The sequence below is a fragment of the Myotis davidii genome, unplaced genomic scaffold, assembly GCF_000327345.1.
Source record: "Myotis davidii unplaced genomic scaffold, ASM32734v1 scaffold112, whole genome shotgun sequence".
NCBI classification, from domain to species: Eukaryota; Metazoa; Chordata; class Mammalia; order Chiroptera; family Vespertilionidae; genus Myotis; species Myotis davidii.
Window position 1 is genome coordinate 2,115,421 of NW_006284838.1, and position 14,707 is coordinate 2,130,127.

Genomic DNA, 14,707 nt, shown 5'->3' on the forward strand with positions numbered 1-14,707 from the left:
TAAATTAAAATGTTAAAATCAAATCTGATATTGTTTTACCTTTTACTTGGTGTGTGGAAGGTGTGCGGAAGAGGGGGTAGTCTTATACGGCGAGTATATAACAAACTCTGTATTTTGAGTGGAAATGTTAGGGGGTCATCTTATACGCCCAGTCGTCTTATACGCCGGCAAATACGGTACAATTTTTGTTTGTCAATTAAACATCAATAAAGTAAGGGGAAATCACCTGAAATAAGTGTACAAACAAATAAAGGATTGGCAGGGCCATTGTTCCCTCATTCCTCTTCAGCTGCGAGCCGGACAAGACTCGGCGCCAGAGCCTGCAGCAACCGCCATCTCAAAGGGAAATGACCGGGTCTCCTGCAACAAAAGCCAGCTCTTCACAGCGAAGAGGATGATGAAAGAAAACATTGTGCAGCTGCCCGTAAGGAGCGCTGCCTCTTCCTCTCCATGGTCTTGCTGGAGTGCTCAACCCTCGCAGGTTGAATTGCTGAAAACTCTCACCTTTGTGGCTGCAATCAGAATCCTTGGCCCACTGTGATCAACCAAGAAAAGTCCCTCTTATGTTTCGCAGCCAAAGGCCAAGGCAGCCACAAGGCAGGTATGCAAACGCTCCCCCTTCTGCCTTAGGAATCGATTGCCCTTTTCTGGCAAAGAGAGGCCCTCTGAACTGTCCAGCTTACTCAACCCCCTTCTCCTGATAACCCATCGGTAACAGACACCGCAGGAGCCCACGGAGGCGGCCCGCCTCGCCCAGTGGAAAATATCACTGAGACAGATGCTTTTTCTGGAAGGCACAGCGGTTTTTGTTGTTAGCCTGGCCCCAATAACACCACTACGTTTTGTGCGGTGATGCACCCCACAGGGCAGGGCCAGGCCTGTGTCCTTCATTCCTCCGGCACCAGTTCCCCGCACAGGGCCCAGCAGCTAGTAGGTGCTCCATAAACACTCCCCGGAGGAGTGAATGAATTAATGAACAGGAGAAGATCAGATGGGGCTTGTGATGATCCGTGATGGGGAAAGGGTAAACCACATCACGTCGTCTGGTTGATGGCAGCCTTGTCCAAGAGACACTCAGATAAAGGCTACGGTTTTCAAGAGAAAATTGAAAGGTAGGAAGTTTTCCAACCACTTGTGATTCTATTGGGAAAGAGGCAGGGATACTTCCTAGAGCTGTAGAGGAGGTCGCTGAGTAGCCAAAAGGAACCCCAACTTTAAAAAAGAGAGCAAAAAGGAGAGAGAAATGGCTTTGATAGAAAATGGAGAAAAATTAATGGACAATTGAACTGTGTCAACTGTGTCTGCTGTTCGTCAGGGGAAGTGGGGGAGGTGGGAAGAGGGGTCCTTGCTGTCCATGTTCTGTGGTCTTAAGCAGAGGAAGAAGCACCCAAAAAGCAATCTCATGAGTTAAGAAAGCAGGAAAATGAAATGCAAATTCTATCTGGCCTCCTGACCCCCTTTTTCTAAAGGCATGCCTTCCTATGCATGTGAATTGCATTTAAATGGCACCAGTTACAACAGAATGGTTTTTAAAAACAGGTTTCCAGCTGTCTGTGTCTTCTATTTTGAAGTTCCGTCTTTATCCCTACACAAGATTCTGAGATCTCTCTCTCTCTCTCTCTCTCTCTCCAGCCAGACCCCACCCGTGCACGAATTCATGCACTGGGCCTCTAGTAGTCACATAATATTTCTATACATGCACAGTCTTTTTCCCCCCAAATCTCTGATAGCTCTCTCTCTCTCTCTCTCTCTCTCACACACACACACACACACACACACACACACACACACACACACTTTCTAAAAGAAATCTGCCCTGGTATCTTTCCTGGGACCAGGAGAATTCACAGAACCTGCCTTCCTACTCAGCACAGGCTGCCCAGCCAACCTCCCTCCACCACCAGCTTCTCATCCAGCGTCTCTCTCCTCCTCCATCCCCCTCCGCTCCCTCTTCTGGGCAGTGAAACCTCAGGACACCCAGTCAAGCACGGTCTCTCCTCCAAATAGAAATCTGCCCTGGTATCTTTCCTGGGACCAGGAGAATTCACAGAACCTGCCTTCCTACTCAGCACAGGCTGCCCAGCCAACCTCCCTCCACCACCAGCTTCTCATCCAGCGTCTCTCTCCTCCTCCATCCCCCTCCGCTCCCTCTTCTGGGCAGTGAAACCTCAGGACACCCAGTCAAGCACGGTCTCTCCTCCAAATCTGCTTCTCCTTCCAGCTCCATGGCAGAGAGTGACGCCTGCACCCGTCCCGCAGCCTGGGGCTCGGACACTGTGCCCTCCGCTTTCCCTCATCCCAACACCTAGGTGATGCGGAGCCTTGTTGATTTCATCACCTCCGTTGCTCTGTGTCCCTCCCTTCTACCTCTCCCCGTAGTCACAGGCCCGCCATTTCCCACCTTGACCACTGAAAAATCTCCTGCTGGCCTGTCCTTCCCCCCAAACTTCCGTCACTTGAATCACACCATCGCCACCAGCTGGCCTCATAGAACGTGATCTGACCGTGTGCTCCTTTGTACTGAGATCCTCACAGCTCTGCTTCCAGAGACAGTCCGCCCCTTCATGCAGCGTCCCAGGGCTCCACAGCCAACCTCTGAGGGCGATGCCTGCCTCCAGCATCATGGGCTCTTTTCTCTCCCCCAGCACAGCATTCATCACTCCGCTTATCTCCTTCCATCCCTGTCTTTGCTGTGCCCGGGCCCTGAAGGTGCTCCTTTACCCTCCATTGTCGTCCCCAGCGTGTGGCTGGGGCTGGGCTTGCTCACAGAGTGGTCCCTCTCTCCCAGGCACCCTGAAAGCCTTTTGAGAACAGGGAGTCAATTATTACTACCTCCACCCAAAACACCTGCACTTACATCCTCAGAAAAGAAGAAAATGAAGTAAAACAAACATTGTTAGTGTGCTGCTGCACGCCACACTCACGCTGCTGCGTCTTAGTGTTGAAAGACACAATAAAGGGGATCTAAGCCCATCTCTAAGCTGATGCATAAATTCCTCTCGCAAAGCTGTCTGGGTATGTATTAATGATTAACAAACCACCAGAAAATTGAGTGCTTTAGAGCAGCACCCATGTTCCTTGCTCATGAGTCTGTAGTTAATAATTCGAGCAGAGCTTGGCTGGGGGCCCTCTGCGCCACAGGGCGGGGGTCCAGAGCCAAAGAGGCTCCCTCCCATGTCCGGTGCCTCTTTCTGCCTCTCTCTCCGCTGCTGGCTGTGGCTTCCTTACCTACAGCCTGTGATCGAAGGCAGAGGGGCTTCTCGCAGGCAGCTTCTAAAGTGACCTTGCCAAAGGGGCAGAAGTCGAAGCTGCAGATCCCTGATCACCTCAAAAGCCACAGGGCCAGGTTCACAGATCAAAGCGCATGCTGCAGGTCCCCGCTGCCACGGGGCACCGGAGGGGAGAGACCCCAAAGGAGCACCACAAGGAACCGGCCGCCAGCCATACTTAATCCCCCGCAGAATCCTTTTCTGACGCTGTCAGCCGGTGCTTAACCACGTCCTGTGATGAAGAGCTCACCACGCACAAGGGGAGCGCATCTACAGACAACGCCAGCATTTGGGTCCCTCAGTGAACCTGAGGGGGGTCTGAGTTTACTAAACCCTCCATGAACCCTAACGCAGAATGGCCCACAATTTATCATCCCTCAGCACTGAGGTTCTGAAGGAGACCATTGATCACAAACATCTCTGCTGGAAACTCGGTCCCTCTGTGATCTCTTTGTACACTGGCCTCCGCAGCAGTGAGCCTCCCCAGCATATGAGGCTCAGCCCTCCTCTGGGAAGGGGGGGCAGGGATTGGAACAGGTCAGAGATATATAAAAAGTACCGGCTTTCTCCCCCAGCAGACTTAAGTAATCATATGCAATATAAGCTAAACCTCGCTCCACTGTGGGTTGGGTTTTAGATACTATTATGGCATTGTTGTTCAACAGGAGTGATAATGATTTCTGTGGCTGTGCAGGGAAGGTCCTTTCCTGGGCAATGCCTGCTGGAGGACGTAGGGTTTGACCAGGAGTAAGCAAACCAAGGCTCCCAGGCCAAGTTTCAATCTATTGTTTAAAAGGAAGTCTTATTGGACCAGCCACCCCCTTTGTTTACATGGTGTCTGGCTGCTTTTGTGCCTCAGTGGCCTGGTCTGGTCATTGTGACAGAGACAATATGGCTCACAAAGCCCAAAATTTACCACCTGGCTCTTTTTTTTAATATATTTTATTGATTTTTTATAGAGAGGAAGAGAGAGCGATAGAGAGTTAGAAACATCGATGAGAGAGAAACATCGATCACTTGCCTCCTGCATACCCCCTACTGGGGATGTGCCCGAAACCAAGGTACATGCCCTTGACCAGAATCAAACCTGGGACCCTTCAGTCTGCAGGCTGATGCTCTATCCACTGAGCCAACCCAGTTAGGGCTACCACCTGGCTCTTCATAGAAAATAGATTGCTCACCCCTGAATGAAAGTATGTTGTCTGCAACTTCCTTTTTAATTGTTCAGCAAAACAACAGCAACAAAAAACTGCATATATGCATGTGTGTGTGTGTATATATATATGTGTGTGTGTGTGTATGTGTGCGTGTGTGTGTTTCAGTTTTTCTTAATCTTATTTCACTACCATTTTTGAGATCATCTGAAAAGTGGCTGAAGTCTCACCTCCGAGGTGCCATCCTACTTACTGTGAGGCACTAAGTCCCAAGCTCAAGGTAGTCCAGTGGTCGGCAAACTCATTGGTCAACAGAGCCCAATATCAACAGTACGACGATTGAAATTCTTTTGAGAGCCAATTTTTTCAAACTTAAAACTATATAGGTAGGTACACTGTTATTAACTTAATTAGGGTACTCCTAAGGCTTAGGAAGAGCCAACTCAAGGGGCCAAAGAGCCGCAGTTTGCAGACCACGGTTATTTACATTAAGATTCATAACAGTAGCAAAATTACAGCTATGAAGTAGCAACGAAAATAATTTTATGGTTGGATCACAACATGAGGAACTGTATTTAAAGGGCCAGAAGGTTGAGAACCACTGACATAAGAGAATATTTAGTACATAAGCATACTGTGAATGTTTGGCCAATGCATTTGCAGGTGTTAATAAAAAACAAACAAAAAAACTTTATCAAAGACAAAAAGAAGCTTTGAGTAACAGGAAGAACATACCACATCCCTAAACAAGAAGAGTCAATGACTTAATATTGTGAAAATGTCCATCCTCCACAAATACAGCTATAAGGTTGATGCAATGCCAATGAAAATCATCAAGTGGCTTTTGTTGTTGGAGAGAGAAGAACAATGACAAAATCACTCAAATATATTTCTAGTAGGAAAAATGGGTATGATTAGCCAAGGTCATTTTGGAAATGAAGAATAATAAAAGTTTCTCACCATGACAATGTTAAGGTTTATTTTAAAACTACAATAACTAAGTAAGTAAATCTGGCTCAGGAATAATCAAAGAAGAACAATCCGGGAAGAGATGTATAAGAAGGAAGAATCAAGGCAGCAAGTCCATGAGAGGAGAGAGGGTGGGTTGCCTATTATACAAGGCTGGGACAATGGCTCACCACTTGGGAGAAAATGAAGTTAGAGCCCTATATCAAACCACACTCCAAGTGAAGGAAAATTAAGTGCAAAGAAAAAAATTCATGAAAGCGATAGAAAATAATGTATATCAGTATTTTAGAAGCTTGTGGTGGCACAGATCTTTCTAAGCATAAAACAAATAGTAAAAAGAAAAAGACTGATATAGTTAGCTGGTAAAAATTTCAATCTTCTGTGCATCTAAAAGGACTACAATCAAACATAAGAAAAAAACAACACAACACTAAGAAAAATATTTGCAACATAAATGATCTTGTGGGGGCACTGTCCTCACTATGGAATCATTCTGAGGAGGTTTTTTTGTTTGTTTGTTTTGTTTTGTTTTGTTTTTAATGGCCAAATGCCATTAATCTACACTTTACAAAATAGTATAATTGTTGGGATTCAGAATGATTATGATGTTCTTCTTTTTGCTTATATGCATTTTCTGAGTTTTTTACTGCCCCCAAAATGTATAATTTCTGTAGAAAAAAAAAATCTTCAGGCTACCTAAGCTTCTTATAGAGGACTAAAGCTCCTCTATCGGCTCCGAGCTCTCCCAGAATGAGTGGGCCTGTAAGCTTACCAACAGGCCAGAAATATACCTTCTTCATTTCCTTGAATCCTCCAAAAACCACAGCTGGGTGATGCTATTACCTAATATTAGAAACAAGGGAGTGAAGGCTCAGAGGGGTTCAGCAAGCTTCCCAAGGTCACACAGCAGTGAGCAGTAGAGTTAGAACTGCATCCCAGGTTGACCCGACCACAAACTTTGCTCTTTCCTGCCCTCATTTCAGGAATCTCGGTTTGGGAGGCAGCAGGCCTGAGTCCTGATCCTGGCTCTGTCCTTAACTACACATGGCCTTGGCAAGTCTCTTCCTGTTGACCCTCAGTTTTCTCCACTGTACAATGAGAAGTGGGTTGGCCCAACCGGTATGTCAAGTTCCTTCCTTCTCAGAGACAGGGCCGATTTCTGTTCTCATAAAGCAGAAATGACCAATCGCCAAGGACTGATCTAAACCAAGGACCAGTGTCCTGGGGGCTAACGCAGGTGGCCACTCACAGATGCCCCGCACACGGGCTCACCCTGAATTCTTCGTGAATGCGCTCCTCCAGGGCCTTGGCAGCCTTGCGGTCCTCCATCTCCACTTTCCACTTCTCCGCCATGATCCGGGCTTTCTCATTGGCCAGAGCATCCCGGAACTTCTTGGTGATCTCTGCCTCCTTCTGTCTCCTTCCAAGAGAACACCAGTAGGTATAAGCTCGTGTGGGAAACGGAAGGTCTACATAACAATGTTAGAGGCAGAAATAGAATAGTGGGACTAACTATAGTTATAAGAAATATTAATAATGTTCTGTTAGCTGTGTTCTGTTCTGATTAAAGAAAGTGCATTCTAACCTGCCTGGGAGTTGTACGCCCTGGGGCATGGGAGTTAACATCCAAATACAGTCCATTCTCCTTTTCCCAATACTGCCTACCATCATGGGAAGATTAACAACCTTGTTGCTGAAACAATCTGGTCCTGAATTAGCCCACTTTATGTGTTCTGTGTGGGGCGCAGCTGCAGTGTTTTGGCCAGGTTCAAGCCTCAGACTAATGAAAGGACCGGGTCCTCTCATTGCCACCTGCAAGTCCCAGCTGGAGGGCAGGGTCCTCCCAGCACAATTATAGCCAACGGCTGTGGTTGTAAGCTTGAACCTATGGTCCGAACACGTGGCCCCACGTGCCTTGTGATAGAGTTCAGGTGCATGTAGTTGAGTGAGGTTGAAACTCACGAGAATGCTGTAAACAACTTGATCACACCCCTACTTTGCCTCGTGGCATCTGCTATAAAATAAAGACACAGCTTGTGGGCGCTGGCACTGTCTCCTCATCAGGGAGCAGCATCCCACCAAGACCCAGCTTTCATTCTCTTGTCTGTCTTTTCTCAATCCTTTCACCCCTCCACTCAGGATCACCTTTGGCTGTAACAGTTCTGAGCATAAAGAATGGTGTACAACCTAGATGTCCATCAACAGGACCAGTAAGTTGGGTTTCTCATGAACTGAAAACATGTAACAGTTCTGAGCATAAAGAATGGTGTACAACCTAGATGTCCATCAACAGGACCAGTAAGTTGGGTTTCTCATGAACATCTGAAAACACTCTGTAGTAATCTTCTATATAATAAAAGGCTAATATGCAAATCATCTGAATGGCAGAATGATCAGTCACTATGATGAGCACTAACCACCAGGAGGCAGATGCTCAATGCAGGAGCTGCCCCCTGGTGGTCAGTGTGCTCCCACAGCGGGAGTGCCGCTCATCCAGAAGCCAGGCTCACGGCTGGCAAGCATAGTGACAGTGGTGGGAGCCTCTCCTGCCTCCGCAGCAGTCAGACATTCCCCAACTGCTGGGGGCGCAGGCCTGGCTGAAGGACACCCCCCACCACCACCACGTGCACGAATTTCGTGCACCGGACCTCTAGTCTTAAATAATGCTATGAATCTATACTAATCAATTTATCTGTGTGTTAATAAAGCCATGTACAGAGCATGTACAGACAGTCCCCAACTACTGGTGGTTTGATGATTATTTTGTTTTTACAATAGTGCCAAAGCAATACACATTCAGTAGAAACAGTACCTTGAATTTTGAATTTTGCTCTTTTCCTGGGCTATGATATGCTGTAAGATACTCTCTGGAGAGCCACAGCTCTCAGATCACAGGGTCAACAACCCACACTAGTGTATGCATTGTGTTGGGTGACTTTGCCAACTGTGGGCTAATGTAAGTGTTCTGAGCACGCTTAAGGTGGGCTAGGCTAAGCTGTGTGTTCAGTACATTTGGTGCAGCAAAGGCATTTTCAACTTCCGATATTGTCCATTCATGCTGGGTACATCAGGACAAAGCCCCATCGTAAGTCAGGAGCACCTGTTGCTTACATGCCCACTGTCATTACCTTAGGTGGCAGGTGCTGGGTTGTTGTTAACAATTTTACAGTTAAAACTCTGTCACGATGCCCAACCGGTGTAGCTCAGCAGTTGAGCGATGGTCAGGGCACATGCCCGGGTTGCAGGCTCGATTCCCTATGGGGGAGGTGCAGGAGGCAGCCAATTAATGATGTTTCTCTCTCAATCAATGTTTCTGTCTCTCGATCCCTCTCCCTTCCTCTCTCTCTAAAAAATTTAAAAAAAAAAAAACATTAAAAAAATGAAATAAAATGAAGATGAGGAAACTGAAGCATAAAAAGGTTAAAAACAAAAAACAATGTCACTAATAATTGGGTGGTGGGGGGAGGGGATGTTCGCATCCAAAAAGATGTTAAAAGTTGTTTATAAAAGAATTCTGATTCCAAATCTCACTGGGGACTCAAATGTCCATGAAAGAAAAACAAGCAGATAACAAAAGTGAATCTAAACTGCCTACTGTCCCAGGAACCACTCAGTGAGAGGAAAAGCAAAAGCATGCCGTATGCATTGTCTCACTGAATCCAAATAGAAGCAGTGTTGTTATACCCATACCTCAGTGTGAAAACTGAGGCCCCAAATAGCTCACTTCTAATTGATGGAGCCAGGATTTGAATCCATAAGGTCTGTCTGAAGCAAGACTTTGATGGTTTGGTCACCTAACAGCCAGCCAACTGCCTGGCACCTCCTCCCTCTGACCCGTAACCACTGGTTCTTATCTGGGACCCACCCCAAGGCTCTGAGTTCAGGCCCCACACGACACCCATTGGCACCTCTCACCAGAGCGCCTCGGCCTCCCTCTGTGCCTGCAGCCGTGCCTTCTCTGCAATCAGCTCCTCAGAGATCTCTTCATAGGGCTTGTCGCCGGGGCCTTCTCCCATGACCCAGACCCAGACCTCGCCATCTTCCCCCAGCAGCCACTGGATGTGCTTGTCACTCGCTGCTTCACAACATAAGGAGGAACAAGAAAGCAAGAAGAACGGATCTGAGTTCTAAGTAGTAAGAAAGGGCCTAGTTTCGCCAATGGTACATAACCACTCTATAGTACTGTCATCAACAAAGAGGATTCCAGAGAGACACGGGCCTGGGTGCAGGTCCATGGCCATCTCTCCCTCCCACTCCCTCTGGGGAGCAACACAGCAGCCAAGTCAGCCTGCTGAAGCGGGTGTCTAAGTCTGGGGCTGTGTCTGAGGCTGAGCGCCCTGACATCTTCAGCAGAGAGAACATCAGCGACAGTGCAGCACCCCCTGAAGGAAGTGACTGTGCCACCCGTGGACCAAGGCAGTTAGGGGCCAGTGAGCCTTCTCCTCTGTCCTCTCCCCCCTCTCTCTCCCAGCACCCCTCCTGTCCACTGGCTGAAAATAAGGAATTGGAGATGGTGGTGTTGCAAGGTGAAGCAGCTAAGCCTTTTGTCTCCCTGACCCACATCCACCTGTAACATGAGCAAGAACAAAACCTATGTCTCATTAAGCTACTGAGATTTTTCAGTTTTCCTATTGCAACAGATCCTATTGATTACCACGACTAAAATGGAAATCTATCCCAAAACTGGGTACCCCTGAGACAGAAACAGAAACTACGGGTCATTACCTAAGTAGCTGGGTGTCTGGTGATGTTTAGCAGGCTAAATGGCTGGTGAGCCATGTTATGCAGGAGCAAAACATTGGGTGAAGTTGGTGGGCACTGTAATGTAAAAGGCAGACCCTCCTGCCTTCTGAACGCATCACTCTGAGGGGAGAGACTGGAGAATAGGAAATCGGTAGTGTGTGTTGGTTGCCAGTGGGAAGGTGTTAAGAGAAAGAAACTAGTTCGAGAAAAAATTGAATGCTTTGCAAGTGGAAATGAAAGGAAATAGAGAGAATACAGAAATTTGGGACTTTGTAAGATGGGGAAAACCACCTCCTTCTAGGGCCCGAACTCAAGAGTTGGGGCTTTTAAAGGTCTTGTGTGACAGCCCCGTAAAACCTGTCAGGTGAATAAAGCGAGCTGGGCACAGAGCCTGTGGCACCCATGAGAATGTACCCAGACACCAACCAGGGGGCACAATGCAGCCAGCACTCCAGTTCCCGTGCTCTCGTGTCTGCCCAAGGCCAGGCTCACAGAGGCAGGGCCCAGCCTTTGACTGAGCACGGCAGGCTTATTCCTGGGAGACAGCAGACTCCTCTGGTGGGCAACTCCCATGAGGCCTTGACAGAACTTCCTTGGATTGCACATCTGCCCAGAACACCTCCACCCAACCTGACTCTCTATCTCCTTCACTCAGCCAACCTCCTCCAGCTCCCAGCCCTTCCTCACCCACAGGCATTTCCTCAGTAAAATCCCTGAGTGTTTAATCCCATCCTTGTCTCTGCTCTGCAGAGGAGCCAGGCTAACACGAGCACATTAAGAGGGGGTCAAAGGCACCGAAACCGGTTTGGCTCAGTGGATAGAGCGTCGGCCTGCGGACTGAAAGGTCCCGGGTTCGATTCCGGTCAAGGGCACATACCTTGGTTGCGGGCACATCCCTAGTGGGGAGTGTGCAGGAAGCAGCTGGTCGATGTTTCTCTCTCATCGATATTTCTAACTCTCTATCTCTCTCCTTTCCTCTCTGTAAGAAAAACTCAATAAAATATATTTTAAAAAAAAAGAGGGGGTCAAAGGGGAGAGGGGGAGAAGAGACATGTGTAATACTTTGAACAATAAAGATACATTTTTTAAAAAAAGAAAATGCCATTTTCTCACACTTACTTTTACAAAGAGCCCAAGACAGGTATCTAGTTCAGCGGCCGCCAACCTTTCGCACCTCACGGACCACAGTGGTCCACGGACCACCGGTTGGCGACCGCTGCTCTAGTTGAAAGGGAGAGGCATAGAGGTGAAGAGGCAAAGAAGTACAGACAACCTGTGAAACATCTAAAAACAAATGGTTGATGTGTTTGCTGGGGCATCGAAGCAAGGACAAAGCAGCCTGTGAGGCAGAACAGCCAACAGAAAACGCTACCCCAGAAGCCAGGGGGCGACAGAATTCAGGAATTAGGAGAGACCAGCTGTGTCACAGGCTGCTGACGGTGGATGGGTAAGACTGAGAACTGACCACTGATTCAGCAACATGGAGGTCATGGTGATCTTGATAAGAGTGGGCTCGTGAATTTGTGGAAAGGGATGCTTGGAAACTGGAAACTTGTAGAAGAAAATATAAAAGCATATCCCTATAACTTTGTGGAAGGGAAGAATTTCTTCTGCAAGACATAAAAAGAATAAACTGCAAGAGACTGTTGATAAATTTGAATACAGATTGAAGTTTAAAATTTCTATACAAGAAAACACACCATGGAGACAATTAAAATTCAGCAAATGAGAGAGTCACGGTTCTTCTTGGTCAGGGCACATACCTAGGTTGCGGGCTTGATCCCCAGTGTGGGGCGTGCAGAAGGCATCTGATCGATGATTTTCTCTCATCATTGTTGTTTCTATCTTTCTCTCTCTCCCTTCCTCTCTGAATCAATAATAATATATTTTTTAAAAGATGAAAGAGACAAATTTAACAAAATGTGTTGTCTCATCACAAAAACATTTGCTGAGGGAAAGTGAAGACATATTAATGCAGCTGAGGTTCTCAGTCTCTACAATTATGTGAGCCAATTCCTTAAAATAGAGAGATGATAGATTGATAATAGATAGATAATAGGTTGGTAGGTAGATAGATAATAGATAGATAGATGATAGGTAATAGATGATGATGATGATGATGATAGATAGATAGATAGATAGATAGATAATAGATAGATAATAGATAGATAGATAGATAATAGATAGATAGATAGATAGATAGATAGATAGATAGATAGATAGAATCTCCTAAGGGACCAGCCACTTCCAATGTAATGGTGCCTCCCAGTGAATCCTGCAGGGAGTGGCTGCCCAGCAGCTGTTGTGTTCTCTTAGCTAGGTGCCTTTTGTTTTAAGTGGTGAGCCTTGTGGAGGTAGGAAGGGGGAGAACTCAACTAGGCACGTGATAAATGTGCTTATGTTTATCGGGTTCATTCAACATACCAGGTTTAACGAGACCATCTCATTTCATCTTCCCCACAAATCTGAGATAAGGTCTCTCGTCATCTCCAATCTACAAAAGAGGAAACTGAGGCTCAGGGAGGCTTGAGTAACTTGCTGACCTCAAATTAACTAATGGAAAATAGGAAGAGGGCAGAGCCAACATGTGAACTCAGGCGCTCTGGCCACTGCACAACTGCCTCTTGCACAAAGGATGTAACGGCCAGCATGGTGTGGGCGTAAGAGTCATTGTCAAGAACGCCAGGCTGTTTCCTGTTGTACTCAGAACCACTCGCTGAGAGTCAGCAACACAGACACCAGGTCCATCAGTGACGTTAACCATCCTCCCCTCACTCCCTCCAACCTTGTGACTGTGCAATGGCTCCTGAAATAGCTCCCCAAGTTCAAGGCCACGTCTCTTGCAGAAGCCTTGCCTCTCTTGCGTGTAGAACAAGGGGCAAACCCAAGATCTTCCGCCAGGCCATACACCCCATGTGTGCTGGCACTCGTTGCAGTGATCACTGGGAAATCCTGAGTGCCCTGCCTCCAACCCAGTTCCCTTCAGTCCTGAGACACCGCAGAATCAATGTCCAGTGAGAGTCTCTGGACCCAGGCTTACTGCTATCCTTCCCAGCTCGGTTTTCTCCTCTGGAACAACGTCTCACAACTTAGCCAATAAAATGAAAGGGCTGCACATGTATTGGGGCAGGGACAGACCTCCTAATTCTTTAGCATTTCAGAGTCTGGGTGTGAGAACCCAACCAGGGTGACCAAAAGATAAGCACTTCATTGAAATGAGAGGGTAAACATTAAAAACCCTGAGACCTAAAAACGTGTAATTTTGTAAGGACTGGGGTAATAAGTGTGAAAATGCACCCAAAGAATTTAGAACCCCAGGTCTAACACAAAATCTGGTTCCAACTGGGAAAACCCTAAGAAGCTTTGCTAATTTTTACGTGAGAAAAACCTGGAAAGCAGTCATGCTGGCCACTGGGAGGGACAGCCTGGGGACAAGCAGCGGCCGGTAACCTGCTACTTCTCAGCCCAGCTACTCTGAGCAGCAGCTGGACTGGAACCTGGGGTCAGGTTACAGGGAGTCAGGAGATAACCAGCAGGTAGCCTTTCTCAGAAACTGCCCTGCAGACGCCCAGCAGGAAGGGGAAGCAGGGAGGTGGCAGCCATCAGCCCCTGAGGCAGGGGAGAGAAATGAACCCTGGCCTGCTCAGCCCAGCATCCCCCCCGGGGCCCTGCACCCAGCAGAAGAGCAGCTTCCCTCCATCCAGAGCTGAGCAAAACTCACTCTGTTCAGTCCCAGGGCTTTTGGCAGCCCAGCTGCCAGGACAAAGTCGGGGAGGCGGGCAGGAGGAGGAGAGGGCACTGTATACACTGAAACTCAAGTTCTCTGCAGGCCACTAGCCACTGAACAGGCGTATGGCCCCAGGCACTGGACTATGTCTACCCCATCCCTGTGCCCCAGCTATTATGTTCTTCATCAACATTACTACTATTAAACCTTTTAAACTTTTGCCAATCTCGCTGTTTAATTTGCACTGATGCCGTTTTACTAGTGAGGTCGAACGCCTTCCCATGTGGTCATTGTGATTTCAAATTTCACTCCTGTGAACTCCTCCTTCATCTCCTTTCCCATGGGCCACTGGCCGCTGAACAGGCGTATGGCCCCAGGCACTGGCCTGTGTCTACCCCATCCCTGTGCCCAAGCTCTTATGTTCCTCATCAACATTACTACTATTAAACCTTTTAAGCTTTTGCCAATCTCGCTGTTTAATTTGCATTGATGCCGTTTACTAGTGAGGTTGAACGCCTTCCCACGTGGTCATTGTGATTTGAAATTTCACCCTTGTGAACTCCTCCTTCATCTCCTTTCCCATTTTTCTGTTGTTTACCTTTTGCTAACTGATTTGGAGCATCTCCAAGTTCCCCACACATTAATCCTTTGTCTGTTAATATGTTGCAAATATTTTTTTCTTCTTTTATCTCCTGTTTTCTTCTTTTTTAAAACTCAGTTTCATATCTTTATCATGAAGATTTTTAAAAATCTAGTCATATTTCTCTTTCAACGCAAATAGGAATAGTAACTTATTTCACTGGTGTGAAGACACATTTTAACATTTCTGAAATCAGGGTACGCCT

General features: G+C 47.2%; 1 protein-coding gene across 1 annotated transcript in view; it reads right to left on the reverse strand.

Annotated features, from left to right (window-relative positions):
* SH2D4B (SH2 domain containing 4B) overlaps positions 1-14,707 on the reverse strand; it is a 69,809-nt gene that overhangs the window by 46,946 nt on the left and 8,156 nt on the right. The window contains exons 2-3 of the mRNA XM_015557799.1: positions 9,308-9,467; positions 6,665-6,812 (exon numbers count right to left, since the gene is read on the reverse strand). Coding sequence (XP_015413285.1) covers positions 6,665-6,812; positions 9,308-9,467 — 308 coding nt within the window. The remainder of the gene's footprint in view (positions 1-6,664; positions 6,813-9,307; positions 9,468-14,707) is intronic.